This window comes from Microtus pennsylvanicus, chromosome 11 (assembly GCF_037038515.1).
Source record: "Microtus pennsylvanicus isolate mMicPen1 chromosome 11, mMicPen1.hap1, whole genome shotgun sequence".
NCBI lineage: Eukaryota > Metazoa > Chordata > Mammalia > Rodentia > Cricetidae > Microtus > Microtus pennsylvanicus.
The window spans coordinates 83,933,549-83,957,396 of NC_134589.1; the positions used below are offsets into that span (position 1 = coordinate 83,933,549).

Below are 23,848 nucleotides of genomic sequence, written 5' to 3' on the forward strand. Positions count from 1 at the left end.
GTATATACCTACTAAAATGTCTGATGACTTCAAATTAAGGGACAAGGCTAACGACGTTAAAACGTTGCCGGAAATGTGACTGATATGAGTGCCGGAGAACATGGTGTTAATTTGTCAGAGTAATCATGCCTGTGACAGCCAGTCAGCCTAGGTACGGCGTGAGTGGAAGGACCATGCACAGGCTACGGGTGGATAATACAAAATAAAGAAGTGCTTACAGACAGGAGATACCATTTAGTTCACAGCCCACGTGCATCCTCAGAACGATGGAGTGATGGGGGAAAAAAAAAGAAGCAACAGCGTTGGAATTCACTGGATTGACCTCTGTGCTCCTCCAGTTAACTGTGCCCATTGTAGACAGTCATTCAGCTGCGCTGAGCCTCAGTTTGTCTTCTGTGTAATGGGGATGGTTGCCTTGCTGTGAAGTGTCAACATAAACACGTATGAAGCTTGCAAAAGCACAGTAGCACATAGGACACACTCCAGAAATGCTGAGTTAACCTACACGGCAAGCTTCTGGTGTCAAGGAAAAAGTAAGATCATGTAACAAGGGCAGATTTGAGGTGATGTGATGTGACCCTAACGGCCACAGGAGAGTGTATTGTTAAGCAGACACCCCAATTCCAGGCAGTGGCAGCTCTCTGAGCCCTAACAATGAGTACTGCCAGCAGCCCTTGCTGGGTGACTGGCTCTTTCTATTTACCTGCTTTCATCTCTGCTCACGAAGGAGAAGGACAAGCCCTCAGCTCCTTCCAGATAGTGGGTGCGGGGTGGGGCGTGGGGGGTTTCTCCCATTGCAACAGAAAACACCTTTACAGCATCCTTGACAAAGAATCACTCTGCCTCTTGCACAGTGGCCTCACTCCCTCATGAACTGTGTTCGGATCCCATAGCCCCCTACCCGGGTTGCTTCTGTCTCCCTCTACCGCCCCTTGAATGCAGATGAGACTGGATTATGGCTGCTGACCCCCAGAATGTTCCACAGCCCGTTGCAGTTTGACAACCCAATCCTTCCTCTTCTCCCTCCCATTCCTGGGCTCAAGAAGCAACTGTGCATGGTGGATTTCTTGGCACCCAGGCCCAGGAGGAGGAGCTGGAAGCAGGTGCACCTAGAACATGTTTCGCATCGAGCGACTGAGCAGCCATACTGAACAGGCCACGGTCAGCAGACTAGCACAAGGATAACTGCTACCACAGAGCAAAGAGGAACTTCATCCCAGGCAGCACGCAGAACGCTTCGCGAGAATGATGTAGCTACATCTCTTCACAGCACGCGCTGTCTCAGAAAAGAGAGACAGAGATGTTTGGGGGCTGAGGGGGATTTCTTTGTCTATTTTTTGCTTCAGTGAGACAGGGCCTCACTCTATAGCCCAAGATGGCCGAGAACTTGCTATGCAGTCAGGTTTCAAACTTGTGGCAATTCTCCTGTCTCAGCCTCCCAAGCGCTGGGATATCAGGCATTCGTCACTCTGCCCCGTTGAGCTGGTATTTCATAAATACCCTCTGCCGCTTGGTTAGTGATTCCCACATTTGGTGGCTCGGTGGTGAGTCATCTCAACACGGCAGCTACTGGAGTGTGGGACCTCCAGAGCCTGTTCAGTTCCCAAAGTCTTCAGCTGAAGGCCAGCCCTTCAGGAAGCTGAAGACTTTGTTCACGTTTGTGTATGAGTCTGGAATCATGCTACTGTGGAACTCAGCTGAGACTGTCCAGCAAGACCCAGAACCTGGGATCCCCCGACACCCACCCTCATTTCTTTGCTTTTGAAACAAACCACAACCAGCCTCTTTTTTTCTCTTCCTAAACCACTTGGCTAAGTAGCTGCAGAGTCCTAGAAACCAGGATGCCTAACACTGGGGAGGTGAGTGAGGCCCGTGGACTAGGGGAAACCCTGTGGTTTCAAAAAGGCTTAACACGGGAAAACCTCCAGGCTCTAGAAGAATGTAGGCTGGGATGGGGGACAGATATTCTACCCTGTAACTAGTCAGAGCAATTTTCTCCTAATGAAAATAATAATAATAAAATAATATCTATTGATTTCTTACGCCGAGCCAGGCCCCACAAGCATTATTTATCTCGTTTTCTTTCGATTTCCACGAGAACCCTATAGAGTGCCTCAGGATTCTCACCTCCCTTTAAAGGTGAAATAAGAAGTTTAAAGTGTCTGGTCATACAGTCGGGAGAGGGGATGGGGGGACAACAAGAAACTTAGTCTGATTCACGAGCCAGCTCTGCGCAGACTCCTTCCTAGGAGCTATAGAACACAGGTGTCTCTATACACAGCTTGCCAATGTGCCTTCGCGACACTCCCATGCTTGTGGCGGGCGGGGCACAGGAAAGTTGCCAATTTATCTCCGTGCTTCAACCCCAACAGAAGCGTAAACAGCTTCACCGTGGCCTTGCACGGCAGAGGTACAGATGCCAAAGAATTTAAATATCCGTGATGTAAGCGGGGCTGTTGTCACAGATACACACCCTTAGATTTTTTTTTAAAGCGGTTTAAGTACTTATTGATTGAGAAATTTTAACTCTCGAAATGGAGGCGTCTCCATATCTCTACAGGTATTTTAAATGAATTGAATTAATCATAGGCTTAAAAGTCTCTTGCGATCTTCGTTAACTTCCCTGGGTTTAATTAAAACATCTGTGCACTTTTAATTTATCGATTCATCCAACTCATATGTCATGTTTTTAACACACCCCGGCATGCTCGGCATCATTTTTAACCCGATTTCCACTTAACTAAAGCAATTAAATTCACCCCGGATTAATTAAAGCATCCATACTTTCGTGCTTAAGTCAGCGTGTGCTGCTTTCCCCATGGCTCCTGAATGCCAGAGAGTTGACACACCTGATGAGGGTTTTGTCCTTCTGGTAATTCTTCCCCGAGTCGCTTTCTTGCTTAAATGTGCCATTTGACAGACGGGCGGCGGGAATGAGGAAGTTGGTGCTTCAGGAGCTGCCCCACCCCCCATACACCCCCAGAGCCAGGGGCTTTGCCCCTCTCTGGCAGAAGGCACCCTCTGCAGTTCCTCTCCTGCTGCCCCTCCCCATAGAATGCCTGAAGAGTCTGGGCCTTTTTTCCTCCTTCATTTCACTTCCCAACGTCCCCATTCTCTCTCTTACGCAAAGCCCGTTATTGCTCTGCCCATTTTTAACAGACAAGGGAAACGGAGGTGCTAAGCATGTACACTGGGCAGGGGGGCCATGTATGTGGACCCAGGATCTTTCTGACTGTTGTCTGGGATTTCCTTCCCCCCCCCTTTCTGTCCTCCCCAGAGTCCAGCACCCCTAAGTCCTGGCAGCATTTCCAGGCTGTGAACAGCTTTTTAATTCTTCTTCCCATCTGAGAAGCCTCAAATTACGTCTTAATAGTATTTATATTTATATGTAATTGTTAAAGATTCCGAATAGCTTCTATATTGGCAAGCTGTATTATTTCCGATGCGGACTTTACCCGCTTTTCCATTTGTCTGTCTCTTTGTATTGATTTATAAAGTTCCTTGTACAGGTTAAATAGTAAATTTTGTTCTCTAAAACACGTTAAGATCTGTCTTTCCAATATTGCTTATGACCTGGTTTAGTTTTAGGCCAGTATCCACTGTCAAATAGATGTAAATTTCGTGCCATCAAACTTATTCACTTTTCCTTTTCTGGAATATATATCTTTCAGATATCCTGAAGAAAATAAGATTACTCTCCAATGTTTTCTAATACTTCAACTCTTTACACTGTGTAGAGTTTATTGTTTGATATAGGGTACAATCAGGGCCAACTTGGTTGTGCAGTAAATGAAATGCCACTTACGGGGATGTTGAAGTGAAACCCGTCTTTCCTAACACCATTTTTTTTCTCCTTGAAAGAAAGTGGAATACTGCTTTTGTTTTGAGAGCCTCGACTCCACTTGGCCTCCATGACCCAAATGTTAGATTGTTGATTGCAACACGAATTCTAATTGGTCTTAATAAAAAAAAAAACAGATATTAGAGAGTGAAAACTGGGAAATGAGAGAAGCAGAGTGGCCAGATGCTCAGACCAAAGGGGCCATCCTGTCCTCAGACTGCATCCTCTCACCGGCTGCTTCAATTGACACCTGACTGCATCTCCAGACTGCACTGCTCTTGTCTCCTCCCACCTCATATTCCTCTCTCTGCCCAGCCACACCCCTTCCTCTCCTCACCTCCTTAGTGTGGAGATTGAAGAAGGTTGACTCCCAAGAACTGGGATTAAAGGTGTAAACCAACACCGCCTGGCTCTGTTTCTCTTTGAGACTGGATCAATCTAGTGTAGACCAGGCTGGCCAGGAACTCACAGAGATTGGTCTGCCTCTGTCTCCCAAGTCCTGGTATAAAGGATGTGTGTCACCGCTGCCTGGCCTCTAGTGGCTTAGCTCTGAACTCTGATCTCCAGGCAAGCTTTGTTTGTTAAAACACAAACACAATACCACTACGGTTGATTGCTCTGAAGGGCAAAGGCAGCTGCTCCCTGCCACCAAGTCTGTCTGTGTATAGTACTGAGCTACCAGTCCATAGTTGCTGACTTGCTGGGAGTGAAGGCTTGCAGCACACACTGCAATTTTGACAATTTACCTGGGGTGCTAGGGTCTAGCGTATTCTCAAGTCCCTTCTCTAAAGAAGTAGCCGCGAGTGGGTGGCAGCGCTAGGCATGGCTCACACCTGTAATCCCAGCTCTGGGGAAGCTGAGTCAGAAGGCTACAAGTCTGTGGCAAGCTCTAGGCTAACCTGGGCCCTGGGAGAGAGACCCTATCTCCACAATAAATCAATTAATAAAAAAATTTCAAAACTGGCTTTCAAATCACTTTCAAAGTGTATTGTTTGAGAGTGCCTCTCCACAACAGGCCCAGCTCCCTGATGACTTGCCGCCTGTTGCCATTTTGCATCTCGCATCCATCGCATCCACATGCGCATCCATCGTATTAAGCCTCCCCTACAGCCCTTCCACTCCCTCCGAGTATTCGCTCCACTGAAACTGGCAGGTCGACAGGATTTGTTTTTCTTCAAACAGCGATGAGTGGGTTGGTCCTGCAACTGCCTCCCAAGTAAATAACCCTGATAATTCATCTCCCCCCGTACAGAGACGCTGGGAAGGGGAAAACTCCAGCTTGATCATTAAAATGAGCTTTACACCATCCAGGTGAATCTAAGATGTGTCTTTTTTTTTTTTTTTTGTCATCAGCCTGTTAACTTGTCAGTCGTTAGTGGCAGCGGTAATTTATTTTTCTTCTGCGGGAGTCTTAAGACTTTCATTTACCAGGTTGAGTAAAACAGGAATCGTCAATTTGTACACACATTTTAATTAATTTTAAATAGAAGCTTGAATGCACAACGTTCTATTCCTGGAAGGCTGTGGGATAAAGGAGAGAAAGAGAGAAGCGGGAAGATAAAACATCTCATCTCGCATACGGTTCCTGACCAGTCAAGACTAGCTTCCCCCCACACCCGGAGAGAAGCTGGCGACTTCTCTCTGTTGAGGCTATTTGACACTCTTTTGGTTATGGGGGCAGTGTGTTTGAATACATGTGCATGTGTGCATGTATATACACAATGCACGTGTGAGAGAACTGTGGCTGTTGTTTTTTTTTTTTTTTTAATCTTATCAACCCCTCCAGTCAGGCAGGTTAGGGATCCAGTTTGAAAGATCACAGGAACATTCATGACTTGTCTCGCGGGTGTCAGCTCCCACGTTGATTCCTTGGTCATGTTATGTCATTTCCCCCTCCCATCCACTCGGAGAGACAGGTTTCTGAAGAGGATCTTGAATACCCAAGTTTAGTCACCGTTTTCAAACCCCACAGCTGACACATGAAGACTAGCTGCTGAGCCTGGGACTTTCTGTCTCCAGCATCTCTGCCCTTTTCGCTTCTACTTTGTGTTGCTTCTTGGTGGGACATGGAGTCCAAAGAATTTTTCTGCTCTGTCTTAAAAATAATGATCATTACATGATCACACCCCCCGAAAACATTAAACCCAAGAAGTTGTTCTCACAAGAGGTTCCCAGTTTCCACTCACCTTCTCCATGTAGACAAGTCTGCGCCACACATATTTGTTCTGGGGCCCTGGGATGGGCAGTACCTGAGATTCTTTTACAGAAAGAGTTCCTGGCTTTGTATGTTGCAAACCCAGCGACCCCTAGCAGGCTTCATTCTTTGTTTCAGTGTCAGTGAATTCCTTGAGTTCCACTCTTCCAATCAGCCCCTTTGGGGCTTTTAAACCTTTGGGGTTTTTTAATGGTGTGTCATCCAAACCCCCCAAGTGCCCTGCTTTCCAGCAAACATCAGCGTCTTGCATCTCAGACCACAGTCCCGGCAAGCTTGCATCAAACAAATTGAGAAAGGGCTACATTTAGGAACGCCGTGACCTGACTCGTTTTTACTTGTTCCCTGAGTAGTTTAAGTAGGTCACATTTTGAACTTGATTTCCCACCCATCTGATATTATATAAAAACCAATTCCTATTTTCTAGACAATTCTAACTTTTCCCCACCACTTGGAGTTTGTGCAAAAGAAAAGGAGAAAATAATCCTTCCCTTTATCAACTAATATAGACAGTAATCATTTGCTTCCTCCCCTGCCTTGTGGGAATAAAAAAAATATGCAGTGGGCCACAGTGGTGAAAATTTGAGGTCTTGTCTTCCCTCCAGGTAGCCCGTCCAATATACAGTATGCAGGTCAGAGATAGTCTTGGAAGGCTACCCATTGTCTAGATGCATTTCTCACTGTTGCTTATTTCAGGCCTGAGGGTGGAACTGGGGTGAGAAACCATGTATATTCTAGTCTTCCTTCTGGAGATCTTTCCACGTGACCCAGATCAGAAATGACAAAGTAGGCTTTCTCTTGAATGCCAGCTCACCCTCCTTGCAAGTATTAGCCTGGGCATTATGACGGTTTTTAGGTTCTTTCTAGGCTCAGGAGAAGATGCTATGATCCATTAGTGATGTCTGCAGAATCCCAAAAGAGGGGATCATAATCTGCCCGAACACATTTGCATCACTTTGAGCTTAGCATGCATTCTATGATGAACTGACGTGGACCAAACTTAGTTTGTCTCCAAATATCTCTCAAGACTTCAAGAAAGTACATCATTTCTCTTGTTAGTTCACACTTGCACGGTCCCTATTTGAAGTTCCAAGCTCTTTCCTCTACCTTCCAAGACAATCAGTATCTCTAGTGACTACAGAATCCCCTTCTTAACATCCTAAGTGTTGAGAAGCATGAGCCCTCCACTGAGAAAGGTTTGTCTGAATTCAGTGGGTGTCTTTGATGTCATTTGAACTCCATTCCTCTCTAGATATTTCATAAGGATAAGAATTGTGGAAATGATATCCTCAACAGTTTCTACAAATGCCCTCTTATAAAGTATTTGGGAAAATAATATCTCATCAATCATATGCCAACTGTTGAGATATATTATTTCAAATCAGTTTGAAATTGAGAGGCAAATTCATTGTGTTTGCAACATGAAGGCTGTTTGAGGCATTATTCTTTCTTGGTCGTTCATAAATACTTCTTAGTGTTTTCCCAAAAACCTTTCAAGAATGCAGAAGTGTTTACCCAAGCCAGTCAGCATTATAGAACTCAGAACTGGCAGGAAGTCATCTTTGGTAAGCACTGTGCCTGTCCTCTAGAAGGTTACCATGTCCCTGGGAAGTCAGACACTCACGGAGAGGAGTTAGTGACTGTACCATGACCACAGAAGGGACAAGTAAAGCAGGGTGGACAGTCGATTAAGTCGTGATCTGACTGACTGCACAATCTGCTCATGGAATACTGAAGTCCCATGATTTTGTATGTATGCACCATGCATCCGTGAAGAGGTCTCAGAACCTGGGCTCCAAATCACAGACACCACCAGTAGCCACCGAAACACCTGCATGGGTCACAGTTGAAGGTCTCTTCCTGAAGGCCTGTGCCATAACCGGGACAGTCAGAGACACGTTCTGTTTCCAATCAGGTTGGAAATACAGGTTCATTGCAAATCACTGATGACAGGAGCCTCAAGGAACCACTAGAACCCCCTTGGAAATAAAGGCTGAAAGTGAGCAGTGGCACAATTAAGGCCAACTTAAAGCAGAGGTAGTGGCATTCCAGACAACCCCACAGACTTTTCAACCTCCGTCCCATAAGCAAAGGCAAGGAGTGGGGAATGCTCCAGGTGGCACACTTTAGGCCTGTCTTTCTCCTTCTTTTGGTTTTTGTTTTGTTTGTTTGTTTGTTTGTTTCAATAAGCCAAGCTTGCTTTTTCTTCGTAATTTAATGCATGTGTTCTCCTTTGAAATAGATATACTTATTTCTTCATGGTATAGGTAATAAACTAAGGCAGAGAGAGATTCATTGACTCAAACGTGTCCTGAACAGGAGTCAACTTTTCTGACGATAAAATAATGAGTAAAATACACTCAGATTCCCAGCCAGTGCTGACGGGCTCTATAACAGTTTCTGTAAGAGCATAGCTGTAGAGTGTGTTAACCTGGGTTCCAGCTGGGCCCTTGCTTGTGAGCCCTGTGAAAAGATCCCCAGTCTGAGCCTCCAGTGCATGGTGGAATCGTAGCTGCCCCTCAAAGGGTGGTTCTGATCATTCAGTCAGGAAAGGCCTACAGCATCCTCTACTGTGCCTGGCCAGGCATGAGCAGGAGCCACTGACCGTGATGGCCCGGTTGTCGTTTTGTACTTGAAGGTGACCAGGTACCTCTGTGGCTAAGTTCTCAACCTACAAGGTTGGAGGCAAAGCTGCGGGGCCAGACAGACAGGGCCCTTCAGATGTCGATCCCCTGTGACCTGGTGTCCTCTCTTTGGTTTTACAGCTGCCTGCCCTGTCCTGTGCAGTGGGAATGGACAGTATTCCAAAGGAACATGCCAGTGCTACAGTGGCTGGAAAGGTGCCGAGTGTGACGTACCCATGAACCAGTGCATCGACCCTTCCTGCGGGGGCCATGGCTCTTGCATTGACGGCAACTGCGTGTGTGCTGCTGGCTACAAGGGCGAGCACTGTGAGGAAGGTAAGCAGGGAGAGTCGGCAACTGGAGAGCCATGCAGGGCTTGACCTGAGCTAGAGAGCCCCGAACTGGGCTCCCCATGTTGCAAAAAAAACTTCACGCAGCATTTTGCACCCAAAACTTCAAACCCCAGGGTTTTGGTAAACTTCTTTAGTTGTAGTCTAGGAAAGGCCTATGGAGATGGTTCTGGAAGGAATGTTTTGTTTCACTCGTTACTTTAATCTTCCTCCTGTGTTTTCTCTCTCAATTGTCCTCTGCCTCTGTCTATCTGCCTGTATACTCTCCTCCTTGCCTTCCTTTCTTCTCCATATCTTTTGGAAAGCATAAATTTATGTGTGTGTGCTCTCACATACATGCACACAACATACATGTGGCGGCCAGAGTACAGCTTGCAGAAGTTGGTTCTCTTTTTTTTAGATTTGTTTATTTATTATGTATACACTGTTCTGCCTGCAGGCCAGAAGAGGGCACCAGATCTCATTACAGACAGTTGTGAGCTGTGGTTGTGGTTGCTGGGAATTGAACTCAGGACCTCTAGGAAGAGCAGCCAGTGCTCTTAACCTCGGAGCCATCTCTCCAGCCCCAGGAGTTGGTTCTCTTTATTTACCGTGCGGGCTCTGGGGCTTGAACTTGCGTCCTCAGCTCTGGTAGTAAGCAGCTTGACCTGCTATGCCATCTTGCCAGGCCCCCTCTCCAGATCAAATCCCCTCTTTTCTTCTGTTTCATTTAAAGTCCTCTAATTGAGAATTTCTAGAACTATCTAGAGAAAGGAAGCAAGGATTCCTAAGCTCAGCTCCCCCGCCACACACCCTCAAAGCAGACTTCTTGTTGTTATTATGGTTTGGTTACTTTCTTTTTAGTATTCTTAGGCCCATGCACATCTCTGTAACTATTTCAATAAAACCCCTTGTCCTTGGAGAGCAGACAGGCTTGAGAGACTGTGGGTCATTTTTGAGACCACACCTGCAGCAAGTCAGAGAAGCAAAGCTGTGCAGCTAGGTAGGACCTATGGCCTGATGTGACCCTAACCATCGTTGCAGCCCTCCTCCTCCTCAGTCTTGCCAGTGCTATCCTGAGATACACCCCGTAGGCTGCCCTTATAAATCCCCATTCCATTGTGTCTACAACTGTGGTCTCAAAAGAGTCAGCTTCTAGGACATTTTTCTTCTACAAATTTTCAATAAATCAGTCATAACACTCTAGTGTCACCCAGAAATCTGGCCCCCAGATCTCCCCTGCTTCATTCACTATGCATTTGTCCCTCTTTTAGGGAAAAAAAAAAAACCTTCCTGTGGTTTTTTTTAATCATAAAACCAAATTGGGAGTTGGGATGGAGGAAATACTGATTTAATAACTCTGCAGGAAAGGTTAAAGTTCCTGAAGATGAATGGATTACAGGAGGCAAAGGTGCATTTGCTGAAAACATGGAAGAAGTCAATGCTACGGCAGGAAAGGTTAAAACAACCTTCTGCATGGTATGGCTAGGCAGTAGCAAAGTACGGGGACAAGGAGGGGACAAGGCATTGTCAGTCTTCGGGGTTTTTTTCTGTCCAGCAAAGACAGTGTATGAGCAGAATGTCAAGTGGTTCCTGGACTTCCTTACTCTCCCAGGAAGTCTTAGGTAAACGTTCAGAGCGAATCAACCAAACAGTGAAACAAGTAAGCCACACAGAAGGCTGTAGAAAGATGAGTTCTCCCCTATTGATCTCTGCTGCCCAAAAACAATGAACAGAAGGGATGCACAGACTGATTGCAAAAGAGGAAATGGAACCAGGATGCCCGAGTCAGCACTTTTTCTTCCATTTAGCCTTTTCCTTTCTGATATTCATCATAGTCATGACGTTCAAATGCCTTACCTGAAATGGCAATGGAATCAATAGCTACCGCACATGCTTTTGCTGCAGCAACATTGTTACACTATTAACAAATCTGTGCAAGAAAATGAAAGGGTATCTTCTGAGATACAACCCAATGACATCTGGGGAAGCGGGAAGGAGACGAGAGGGAACTAACTAGTTTGTTTAAGTCAGCCATGTTTTTATGTCAGCTTCATGGCTGAGTCATTTTTCAATGACGTTTAACTTCATAAACGTAATTCATGGTTCTTTGGGGGTTCGTGGTACATACTGTTTGTAAAAACTCCTTTGGCCTCCTTTTCCATCCTTGGAGATGAGAAGGCATTCACAAACCCTTTCTGTCAAATCTACCCAAATGAGCTCTAATGACTTCAGCCTTCAGGAGCTGGTGTTTCAAGGGACAGGATACTTAAGTGAGCAAGACCAATGTCCTCCTTCTAAGTACAGCTGTTTCTGTTTATAAAGCTTCGTAAAACCACAGAGTCTCTCCTGCCTGTTAAAGACTCTAAAATCATGGCCAAAAAGACCATCAAATGGAATTGGAACCAAATTTAAAATTCACTGTAAAACCATTCCTCTTAAAATTTGAATTTGGTTATTCTATCAGCCACTGTAATTATAGCGCACCAAGGGCATATTTACTAATACCACTGACCAGAGAAAACATTGGCTGGTATTTCTAAATACTATAAATGGCCCTTTTGATGGCATTCTAGTACTGGGGTAATAAATCTTAGTGGCTTTTTCTCCTTTCTTCACACCATAATTCAGGACAGAGAAGGGAGCTAATATATCTGGCAGAAAAAAAATCCTCTCTCTCTCTCTCTCTCTCTCTCTCTGTGTGTGTGTGTGTGTGTGTGTGTGTGTGTGTGTGTGTGTGTGTGCATATACTTTCATTATCTCTTAAGTTTTCTTATTATCTTATGTTTTCTTATTTCATCCTTTAAGGAAAAGATTATGATACATTTTTAAATATTTTATCTATTGGTACCTCATCAAACACTTTAAATGGTTAATTACAGACTGATGGCATTTTTAGGCAATAATACACAATGTATTTTATGGGTATTTTGATTTTGCCTTATTAGATGGCAATATCAAATGGGTGCATTAATTTTTAAAAAAAAAACTATACTGCAAGGTCCCCTTTAGGAGAAGAATATGAACATTATTGGTTCTGGATGAGTAAATTCATATATTGCCAATGCTAAAGACATATTGTTTCCAAAAACAAACAAAAAAAACCAGCAGCTAGATGTGGTAGTACACACCAGAAATACCAGGACTTGGGAAGCTGAAACAGAGAGATCACAAGTATAAGACTGGCCTGGGCTGTATTATGAGTCCTAGGCCTTCTTGTGATATATAGCAAAACCCTGTGTTGAGAAAGGAGGAAGGAAGGAGGAAAAAGAAGCAGAGAGAGAATAGCGCCATATCTCTTTCTAATCGGCCCTGGACATCTACTTTGCTAACGACACATGCTTACAGCAGTCTGTCATTGGTTCCTACATAAATTGTAAACACAGCATACGCGCTCCTCCATGCCGAGTAGGAAACACTGTAACTAGCACATGACTCCTCCATAAATGTCTCTGATGTGTTCAAACCTCATTTCAAACTTATGTACAGGTGCATTCCATCCCCTTGTGTGGAGCCAATTTCAAGGTATCAAAGGGTTTGCATCACCCAGAGTTCAATTCCCCCACCACATGAATTCCATTCTACAGTGACTGTAACAATTTTAAGTAATATTATGTACATCTATAACTAATAATAAATCACTAAAATTCACCTTTCTGGGTGAAGGAAAAAGCCACTGTTTTCCCCATGGCTCAAACAATTTGGAACCGACTTCCATAAATGCTATCTTCCTGAGAATATGGAATTCTCATAATACTGAAAATTGGTTTTGCCTCAAGAGAGGGTTCTTCTTTGACAGCTTTGTGGAACGTTGTGATTTCTAATAAATTCATAGTTCTCTGGTCTGACTCCCTCAGGACTAGGGAGTTTATGACACAGATCCTTTAAATGATGTCCTATTTAGAGTCACTGTATTGTCAGTATTAAAACTTACAGAACTGCCGGGTGGTGGTGGCACACGCCTTTAATCCCAGTACTTGGGTGACAGAGGCAGGCAAATCTCTGTGAGTTCGAGGCCAGCCTGGTCTACAGAATGAGTTCCAGGATAATAAATAGATAGATAAACCTTATAGAACCATCATTTTGTGCTTAAATAAGAAAGAAAGAAGGCACCCAACATAGCAGGTCAAGAGCTCCTATCTAAAGTGACCATCTCACGACTAAGGGACCAAAGGGACCAAACAGTCTTGCAAATTTCCATCTTGACGTTAAGCAAGGAGAGAAGACAAGATATCTTCTGAGGATCTGAACCACAAAGTGGCACAAATGTATACAGAATGGCCGCAAAAAATTACATGTGAAGAATTTAAACTAGTCTTTAGCTGTCTGTGTCCAGGAGATGCTAGAAGAGCTTCTTCAGTAAGTAGGCTGGATTTCAAATCATAGAGAATTTTGTCTCTATCAAATAAGAAGACAAAAGTTCCACACTTTCCTGGACCACAGGCGGCAGCTGAGCCCGTTGCAAAAGTCTCACTCACCATCCTAACCCATATTATACAGAGCTGTCTTCTCCACAGGCCACGGGAACCTTCCCTAGGACCGTCCAAGGAAGCCAGTCCTCCTGCTGAAATACCTGTCTACCTTAGCATGCAGGCTGACAGAGATCTAAGCTTTGAGATCACAGCCGCACAGTAAAACCCGTATCCTTAATGACTGCCCCTAGCAGTTTGGCCTTGCTTTGACTTCATTCTGGCACGACTGTTTTCAAATCCCCCCACATGTGTAGCCCCCCATATCTTGAGAACAGCCAAGGAATCAGAGCATAATACACATGGGGACAATAATACACGGAATCTACTATGGACTTGCCAGTAGACACTCTTGGGGAGGGCCATTGTCATGGCCGACAACACTGGCCCAACCAGTGTAGTAAGGATCAGGTCATGCACCTGACTTCACATCTTGCACTGTGCCGCCTCCCTCCCTTCCTCACTAGGTGTGTTCTCAGAGCGAAAAACTAATTTTGAACAGAGCCTAAATGGAACAATTATGAAAGTGACTCATTTAAGAGTTTTTCAGGTTTTCCTTCTAATCTTCCTTTTTCGTTTTGAAATCAAGGACTCGTGAGGTTAGAATGAGCCTCTCTGCCTTCTCCTAGAGGGAGGGTAATAGGGCTTGGCCATACATGCAGAAGACACTGCATGTATTTCCTGATCCTGCTGGGCATCAGCCAAGGTTGAAAGTGCAGCGTTTGAAAAGCAGGATGGTGCACCTTTCGATCTGTGAAGAATCAAAAACTGGTCTTGCTGACTGTGCCTGAGGAATTCCCTCGTGGCTCTTGGGTCTTCTTTACGTTTTGAGATTTGGTACTCGAACATATAAAGTCCCTTTTTTACGGCTGTCAAGAGACTACACGAGTCATACGTAGGCAACTACATTGGCTTGTGTGGGTCAAGTTCAGCACCTTGGTGGCCCGTTCTTCATGACTGATCCACGTCTCTTCTCTTGTTTCAGTTGACTGCTTGGATCCCACCTGCTCCAGTCATGGCGTCTGTGTGAATGGAGAATGTCTGTGCAGCCCTGGCTGGGGTGGTCTCAACTGTGAGCTGGCAAGGGTCCAGTGCCCAGACCAGTGCAGTGGGCATGGCACTTACCTCCCCGACTCTGGCCTCTGCAGCTGTGATCCAAACTGGATGGGTCCCGACTGCTCCGTCGGTAAGCCAAGAGATCGTCTCCTCACACACTCGATCCTTGTGTTCCATTGCCTTCTGGCTGGGGGAAAAATCTCGTCTTTACACTTGGGATACGAGGGACTTGGGTCGGTCCTGTGGTACCTTCTCACTCTCACCTCGTTAGCCGTGGAGTCTGCAGCCTTGGAGAATGAAAAGAAAACTCAAATGACTGTGTTGGTGCCTGTCCCTCTTTGGTTCCATCACCACAAATGGATGACGGGCCCAGGAGGGTTGATTCTGCTTGCATTATAGGTTTTCTTGTGTACACTCCCTAAAGGTAGCAGCAAACAATACAGAACAATTCAGTCCCAGACAAACAGAATAGAGCGTCCTATAAAACAGAAAAGAGGCTCCCTCGGGGTGTCGTGTGAACATGTTATAAAGCTCTGCCGTTCTCCGGTGACAGGGAAATAATGAAGTTATGCTGTACACTTTATTTTCCCTAAAACTAAGAGTATGTGTCTTACTTCCCAAGTGACCTTAAAAAATAATAAAATAAATGGAACAGTTCAACAGTTCAAGCCGGTCCCAACCTTCCCAAGAAAGGTTCTGTTCACTGACGAGTGCCTATCCAAGCAAGCCATCACCATGTCGCCCCCTTCCTGGGGTGCTGAGACAGCTGTCAGCTTGCCATGACAATCATAAAGGGAAGAGATGTGACGCTTTGCCTGCAATGAGGAAAGTAAAAAAAAATCTTTCTTTCCAAAAGAGAAAAGGGGGGTGGCGGGGAGGAAGAGAGTCAGCCCAGTCACCTCTGGCTTCATCTGCTGGTGGTCCTGACGACATTCTGCAGAGGATGGGGGGAGATGCAGAGTCCCGGTCCCAAGTTCCAATAGTACCGCAGACACGCTGTGACTGTGAGCAAGTCACTGCCCATCCCAGTCTGGTGTCCCCTCCCGTGGCATGACGAGCCACACCTCCCTGCCTCCCTCAGTGGGCTGCTGTAAGGATGAATGTCTGGCACGTGCTTGTCCTCGCGTGATAGGTTTGGAACGCCAGAGTGGATTATCTGTCTGTCTGTCTCCTCCCCCACCTCCCCCACAAAAGACTTTGAGCTCCTTTGAGAAAGAGGCTGTGCAAGCGCAGCATAATTTACAGCGGTTATCCTTGCCGTAGAGTGCTGATCTGGGGAACCCGTGGGTCTATAGGCTTGGGGACGGTGGAGCAGCATGGACCCAGCAGGCTTCCGTGGCTTGGTCAGTTCAGGCGCTCAGTGAGGAAGAGCCCCAGCTCTATAGGGAGCCAGAATCCACCAGATAATTCTTTTGCATGAAGGGTAACTCCTGTTGGCTTAGCTGAAGGGCAGCCACGGTCTGATCTCCTCTCAAATGGTCTCAGTATCTAGAAGAGCTATTGTCACACTCCAGTGAGTATCCAAACCGCCCAGAGGGCTTGTTAAAGCGAATTGGTGAGCCCCTGCTCCTGACAATACATCTAATTGATCCAACGTGAGCATGAGGATTTGCATTTCTTTACATTTCTAACAAGTTCCCAGGTGCCGATAATGCTGCTGGCCCAGAGCCACAAGTTGAGGACCACTGCTCTAGAAGAAGAAAAAATAAAATAAAATTAAGTAGCAAAATGATTCCCCACCCAGCAAAGAGACAAACCTGCAAAGACGCTATGGCTACCAAGGCCTCTCTCCGGCCAGCTCTGGAGCCATGTGTGTGTGGTCTGGCTTCCGTGAAGGACTTCACCCCGCTGTGGTGTTGAGCTGTAATCATTGTTTTTCTTCCAGAAGTGTGCTCAGTAGACTGTGGCACTCACGGCGTCTGCATCGGGGGAGCCTGCCGCTGTGAAGAGGGCTGGACAGGCGCAGCTTGTGACCAGCGCGTGTGCCACCCCCGCTGCATTGAGCACGGGACCTGTAAAGATGGCAAATGTGAATGCCGAGAGGGCTGGAATGGTGAACACTGCACCATTGGTAGGCAAACGGCAGGCACCGAAACAGGCACATATTGCTTTATTTTCATAAATCGTAGATCGGTAGTGACGGTCGCGCATTGCAACTGGCTGTTCCCTCAGGGACACGTGTGCCCCCCCCCCAACATCCCACTGCCTCTCCAAATCTCTGTGGGGTTAGGGAAAAGGGGAAAGTGAGGTTCCGTCATTGGAAGAGCCTTTCCCTGTTTTGCAGGATTGCATTCTTGGGGTGGAAAGAGACCCAATCCGTTAAGAAACCTTATCCAAAGTGCTCCTCTTGGGGAGGGAGGAATGCACATGCATGGGAAACTGTTAGTGCCTGCAGCTGCCAAGCACCCTGATATGGCTGTGCCCTTGTTCCCTGCTCTGGCTAGCCGGATCCCTGGATACCTGGTGCTGGTACCACTGTGAACCTGGTGTGGGGGCATGCTTGGTATACACAAGCCATCCAGGTCCTCAGATAGCCAAGTCCAGCTGTCATAGATCCAAGCACCCAGTAAGTTGACTCCTGAGCTTCCCCAATGCCACTGTCTCTAGGATAGGGCTCCACCTCTGGCCCCACTTCATTCTCTACTCAGCTACCACCCGTATATAAATTTCGTAACCGATAATATTTGTAAGCCAGAAATGGTGGCACACACATTTAATCCCAGCACTTCAGAAGCAGAAGCAAGCAGATCTCTGAGTTGGAGGTCAGTTTGGTCTGCAGAGTGAGTTCTAGAACAGCCAGGGGCTACACAGAGAAACCCTGTCTCAAACATCTCCTCCTCCCCCACAAAAATGGTAAAGGCCTGATCTTTGATATCTTTGGTTTGAAGTCAACCTGAACTATATATCATGGCCCTGTCTCCCAAAAATAAATACATTATGGTTTTGAAGTTTCTACAGTTGAGGTTTGGTTTGAGGGGTTTTGGTTTTGGGGGAGGAATTTGTTTGTTTTTGTTTTTTGCTTTGTTTTGCTTTGGGGGAGTTTTTTGTTTCTTTTGTTTTGTCACTTTGTATTTGTTTTTCCAATCTTTTTGCTTGGGAACGCACAGGCTGCTCTGAAAGTGTCTGATTATCTCTTTGGCGAAGGATTGGATGCCAATACTTTTTTTCTCTCCGACAATTAGGATTACAAAGTAATTCGCCCAACCATCCTTTTTTTAATCTCTCTGGTTTTGCTTTTGCTGCTTCTCTAAGTCTGTTGAAGGACTCTCCCACACCAGGCTCAATAACCTACTGGCATAGATCCTCCAGGGGAGCTCCAACCAAGCAGCTGCTTTCCCGCTTCAATTTATCTTTGATTCTAGCCATAAATTTGGAGCCCTCTATGCTAGCCCCCAAAGTCCAAATTGACCATCTAGAATGAGAGACAAGGAGGAAGATCTTGCACAGGACTAACCAATGAGGTCAGACTCAGTTTCCCATGCTGTTCATTCGGGCAGTCAAACAGAGATTAAGTGAACTGATTCTACGTTCAACCCCCCCCATTCCGTTGAATTGGCCATCGGAAGGGCAGAAAGCTGATCAGGGTCACAACTATGGCACTGGGACCCTGCTGGGACAGTCCGTTGGCAGTGAATTGTTATTGCAATCTCTCAATGACGCTCCAGGTCCTGCATCCCCTGCAGCCACTCTCATCTCCGCTCCCTGCAAGAGACTGAGGGACAACCCACCAGACTTTCAGGGGAGGGATGTGCACAGCCCAAGACCAAGACAGTCCTCACAGTGGCTTCTGCTCTTCAGGGGTTTTTGCTGTACTTCTGCATGCCTGCTGTGGTTTAAATCAAAATTACTCCCCATCCTCACATCTTTGTTGTCCCTATTGCCCCTCCCTTCTGGGAGCTCTTGCCAATCAACACCCCTAAGGAAGATAATCCCACAACTCTGGATTCATATGTTTCAACTTTGACAGCCTCTTTCCCTGTCTGGGAAGTACAGGGCAGGTGGAGCCTATTGGGCTCTCACTTCTGCAGCAACCTATGCTTTGTTCACAAGAGGGAAGAGCAGGCAGATCCCCCTAGGGCAGGTGTTGACCAACTGTAGCCAAAGGGGTAAACCTGGCCTGCTTGGATTTTTCCATGGCTTGCTAGCAAAGAACTGTTTCTGACAGTTTTTAAGGCTTGATAGAAATCCAGCAAAACAAAAAACAACAACAAAAAACATTTGCTGACATTTGACAAGTCTATGAAATTCACATTTCAGTGCCCATACACAGGGCATTAGTAGAGGACAAACCATAACCAGTTCTTTGGCATATTGTTAGTTGCCAGTGACACCCCAACATTGAGCAGTCACAACAGAAAATAAAAGACCCAGGAAACTAATTGTTATCTGTCCTTTAAAAAAAAAAGGTGACTGAATTCTAAGTGAGAAAATTGCTTAAGCCCAGATGAAGAAAGAGGTGAAATGAAAGGCAGGTGGGCTTCCTTGTGTGGAAGAGACACCATCAAGGACGGCTTGACAGATCATATGGCCAAAAGAAAGGGGAGAAAACCCCCAGAGTGGGTATGAGGGAAGACCAAGAACATGAGCGGAGATGTCTCTGGAGCCTTTGAACTAGAATAGACCAATGACATCTTTGATCTCAGTGGAGGACAGTGAGGTTGTGACCGGCAGGAGTGCCCAGGCACTTCGGTCAAGCAGGCCCATAGGTGCTATGGCCTAGCAAGGGGTGTCTCTGCTCCTTGAAACATTCAACTCAAGTTTCACGTCTCTGCGATCTGACACCCATGAGTTCTTGAGGGATGTCAAGGAAGTGCCAATTTATATGCAGCGTAATGCTTCGAGAAGGAAGAGGTGCCAGCGCAGCACCTGATTCTGAATTAGGATGCCCGGTGATGTTAAGAGTCTCTTCAAAGGAAGTTGTTAAGATTGTGATTGCCAAAGCTCTGTCTTGGGAGAAATCAGGGCTCCTCAGCTTAGTTAATAGGACCTGTGTTGTCTCTTCCTTGTTTTCTTCTCAGTGTTTTCTCAAAAGCAGCAAATGTCCCTTAGTTGGTGAGATTGGCCACTGAAAAGCTGGGAGAGGATCATAATTACTTCTCAAGCTTCCCAGCTACTGGCCCCTGGAGCTGCTTCATGGAGTTCTAGTCTTTTAGTTTGAACAGACATCCCTGTCATTTCATTTAAAGTAAATGCCACAATTTACAAGCCCAGACTCAGCCCTCCTCCTCAGGGAGACTGACAGTCAAGGGAAAGAGAAGAACTTAGGTCCTTTCCACACATAGCCTCAAATGCTATGTTTTGAAAGTAGAAAATAAATAAGGAAATGGCACTGGCCAATAAACAGTGGGGTAAGACAGGAGGGTTGGGCGGCTGGCGCTGGGCACTCAGGCTGTCTGCAGCCTGTTTTCAGAAGGTCGGAGAGAGATGGTTTCAGAGGAGCCCCTGCAAATAGTCAATGGACAATCCACACGACCCTTTATAGGTTGCATTTATTTTACTGAAGAAGCAATAAGATGTGGAAGGAAGAAAAGAAAGAGACATTGAAAGGGCAGACTTCGAAAAGTCATTCAAGTAGAAGCCCCAGGGGCTCTCCACATTTGGTCAAATACATAATTCCCAAATTTGTGACCAAATTATTTTTATTTGGAAATTTAGTGTGTGTGAGTGTTTATTGTTACAGATGTGGATCAAAAGTATAATGTGTTGGTGTTAACTATAAAAGCTAAATTACCTGCCCAACAATGAGTCTTACATTCACTCCTAACAAGTTAAATATAAGGTCTAAAATCTATAGAACTGCACAGATGAGAATAGACTTTGAATCTAAATCACCAGACTTCATGTACATCTTTGGAATATATTAGCATTATTTGGGGAAGGTACAGTTTACTCCTATGAATAAATCAGAAGGCATATTGTGTGGTTAGAGGAGGTTTATTCCTTAAATGTGATTTTAAAATGGATTTCTTTTCCTATAAACTGCCACCTGCCTATCACCTGCCACCACCCCTTATTAATATGAAGGATTTAACATAAGAAAACCATCGGATGGCTATCACCCCACAGCTTGATGGAACTATAGAATTTTTATTAGGTCAAATCACTTGAACTATAGTAAACTCAGATAAGCATTTCTTATATAATAAAAAGGTGAATTGGGTGCTGGTATGTTTGACTGGCAGAATAGCTGAGAGAATACAAGTAGACACCAGCATCCCTATCGCTAGGGAAATGAGGGCAGTTATCTGTGGACAGTGCTCCGCTGTGACCCTCTTACAGGATGCAGGCCTCCATCCCTATCTAGTGACGCCAAGTGACAGTCTAGGGACCCAGTCTACCAACACTGTGCCTTCCCAATCTGGTGAGCTGTTGAGGATCCGGGAAGTGTATGCGGCAGTTATTCCAACCTGTGTATTTTACCTCTGTGGTCCTGACCTCTGCCCATGTTTCTGAATTGTGACAACTTGATTCTGGGGGCCACCTGGGGCTGAGTGACCTGAGCAGGTGTCACATGTCAAAAGAGTTTTCTTTTCCATCTATTGCACTGGGCCCTTCTATTTTTCCTCTTTAATTGGTTGGGGAAAGAAAAGGTTTCTTGAGATGTTAATAAGGATAATGAATCTTTACCCAAGGTAAAACCATCCAGGCGACAATGAGATGTGCTGATTAAGTGATTGTCATCAGAAGGAGACAGGGTCACAGTCCAGGAGGGAGACAGTCGCAGAACAACAGGGAGCGAGCTAAGAGAAAAGCCACTGATAAAATTAGCCAAAGTCACACAGAGGCAGCTGTCTTCGCAACTCTTTCCACCTTCCACCCAAGTTAGGGAGATGGATGCAGCTCTTACCACCTCCCTTTTTTAATGTCACTATTACCCTTGGACATTGAGCTTTTATGACTTCAGTAAGTTCAAGCTGAGATGAATCTAGCCCCTGTGAAGTCATCCTCACCACCATGGCCACGAAAGCAGCTGATAATCTGATTGGTTGATTAATCAAATACCCCGGGTGTTCTTCTTGAAACTCTTTTCAGGATAGCAGCTGTTGTCATCTTCCTCTTTCTAGTAAACACCTGAACCTTTAAACCTTTTACTGTTAGACGTGAACTTTTAGGGCAGTGATTTCTCCCCCCACGAATTGGCCAAATGCAAGCCTTCTATCAGACATTAGGAAAGTCGCGTGCCCAGACATCCCCTTTGGCTCTGGATCTCTATGTTTTCCATCCAAACCCAGAATAAGTAGGAGGCAGAAGAGGCAGGGACATATTTTCAAGTCACCGTGGAAATATAAACTAAAATAACAAGAAATAATGACTTTACATAAGAACAGAGTCTCTTCTCTGACAGCATTTGCTCTCTTGTCTTGGCTGCTCAAGGAAGTCTTTCAGCATCACCTGAAACATATGTAATGGACACAAGCTTTGTCCTAATGCTGTGACCTGGTAATCCAGATTCCCAGTAAAAACAGTTCTGGGAGGGCTTCCTATGCAATCTAGTACTATCTAGCTGTGACCTGGTCTCTTATCAAGAAGAGAGGAGGAAAGGGATTCTGGGGAGCTCAAATCATCTTCTGTACCACCTCCTGACAGTTTCAGAGGAAGTGGTCAATAATTGAGCCTGTAGCCGGAGTGGCAGGCACAGAGCCATCAAAAACAGTACTATGTCTTCGTAGTGGGGACATGACCTAAGAACTCCATAGTTAGATGACTTTGTCATTGCATGATAGAGTTCTTGGGCAAACTTAGAGGATCTAGGTCAGTCTTCCAATGTGTCCTCCTAATGTAATGTAACATAGTTATAGTTATGAAAAGCTATAGATATTACTACCTACAAAACATTGTTTATAATGAACAGTTTTGATAAGTGGGAACATACTCGATAACAACAAAAATGTATAAACCAGCAACAATGCCATTTATTACAAATGATTGTGTACTATTCAAAATTATATGAGTTATTATACTTCTATTCCAATGATGAATAGTGGGTTTGCTTACTATAGCAACACCACACACATATGACTTATGAACATCTCTGATGTCATTGAGGAGAAAATTTTAATTCTATTATAATCTATGGAACCACCATCATGTATATGGTCTCTTGTTAACTATAATTTCATTGTATCGCTAATGAAAGACACAAGACTTCACATAAATAAAGAATTAAACATAGTTCACTCTCAGGGCATAGGACCATTGGGTAGAGTCACCCGCAGAAAGACTGTGCACTCCAAAGCAAACACGTGTAAGATCTGTTGAAAGTAGAGAATGAACTGTCCTAATTTGTGCTGGGGTACTCAGAAGTTGAACTTTAACAGAGAATCAAGTCTGCGAGTCTTGGATCTCTCACCATGTATGCTAAAGACAGTACATCTGCACTAGCACCTCAAAAGTTAGAAAGGAAAGAGAAAGACAACCCTAGGGAGTTGAATTCCTGGGGATATTAATGATAGATCTCTCTCTCTCTCTCTCTCTCTCTCTCTCTCTCTCTCTCTCTCTATCTCTATCTCTATCTCTCTCATATCACTCATTCCTCATGGCATCATGGAAAATGCATTGGCCAGTAGAGGGGGACATCTGTAGTCTAGGCTTGACTGTGACAAACATAGTTCAGGTACCATAGAACATGTCAACAAAGATCTCTAACCTCCGTTGCTTTGTGCAGGAATTGTTGCTATTAGACTATGTAGTTGTTTCCTAGGGCATTGTATCTAAACACAACATGCTGTCCATCGAGTGCAGATGTACTTTGTTGGCTAGTTATATAAAGCTCTTAAGAATAAGTATCAGGAAAACGTAACTACCACATCAAACCTCTGATTATGTGGGTGTTATTGCTTAGGGATGTGCTGATAGTAGGTAGCGATATTAGGCCTGAGTAAATTTAAAGAAAAATATTAAGTAAATAACAGTGCAGATATTGCAAATATCACAAATGCACTGTGTGATTGACTGACTCTAGAACATACTTGAATAAGATGATCTCTAAGGGACCCGTCCATTTCCAGGGTTTATTGCACGTGATGCAGACTTGTGTGAATGGGCCACTCAAATGCAATCAAGCCCTTTTCTCTGCGGCACGGGAGCTTTTCAATGTATATTCCCGTAACATACACTAACGACCTTGCACTAAGGGAGCAGACTCCATGACTGTTGGCCCCTCTGATGGCATGCAGTTGGAGCCTGGAGAGAAGGGAAAGGTGCTTTTGTTAATAGTTCTTCGTTCATCGGCTCCCCTTGATGCCTATTCATACCCAGTTTCCCCAGAGAATCTATCTCTGTGGGTGTGGGGATGTTTCCTTGCCTATGATGAAAAG

The 23,848-nt window shown here is 45.1% G+C and overlaps 1 protein-coding gene across 12 annotated transcripts in view; it reads left to right on the forward strand.

The window, feature by feature from the left end:
- Tenm2 (teneurin transmembrane protein 2) overlaps positions 1-23,848 on the forward strand; it is a 1,235,501-nt gene that overhangs the window by 1,086,719 nt on the left and 124,934 nt on the right. For 8 of the 12 annotated variants that reach the window (XM_075941316.1, XM_075941315.1, XM_075941317.1 and 5 more), the window contains 3 exons: positions 8,819-9,013; positions 14,461-14,661; positions 16,417-16,629. In XM_075941316.1, the coding sequence (XP_075797431.1) occupies positions 8,819-9,013; positions 14,461-14,661; positions 16,417-16,629 (609 nt within the window). The remainder of the gene's footprint in view (positions 1-8,818; positions 9,014-14,460; positions 14,662-16,416; positions 16,630-23,848) is intronic. The other 4 variants (XM_075941319.1, XM_075941320.1, XM_075941326.1 and 1 more) reach the window with 2 other exon arrangements.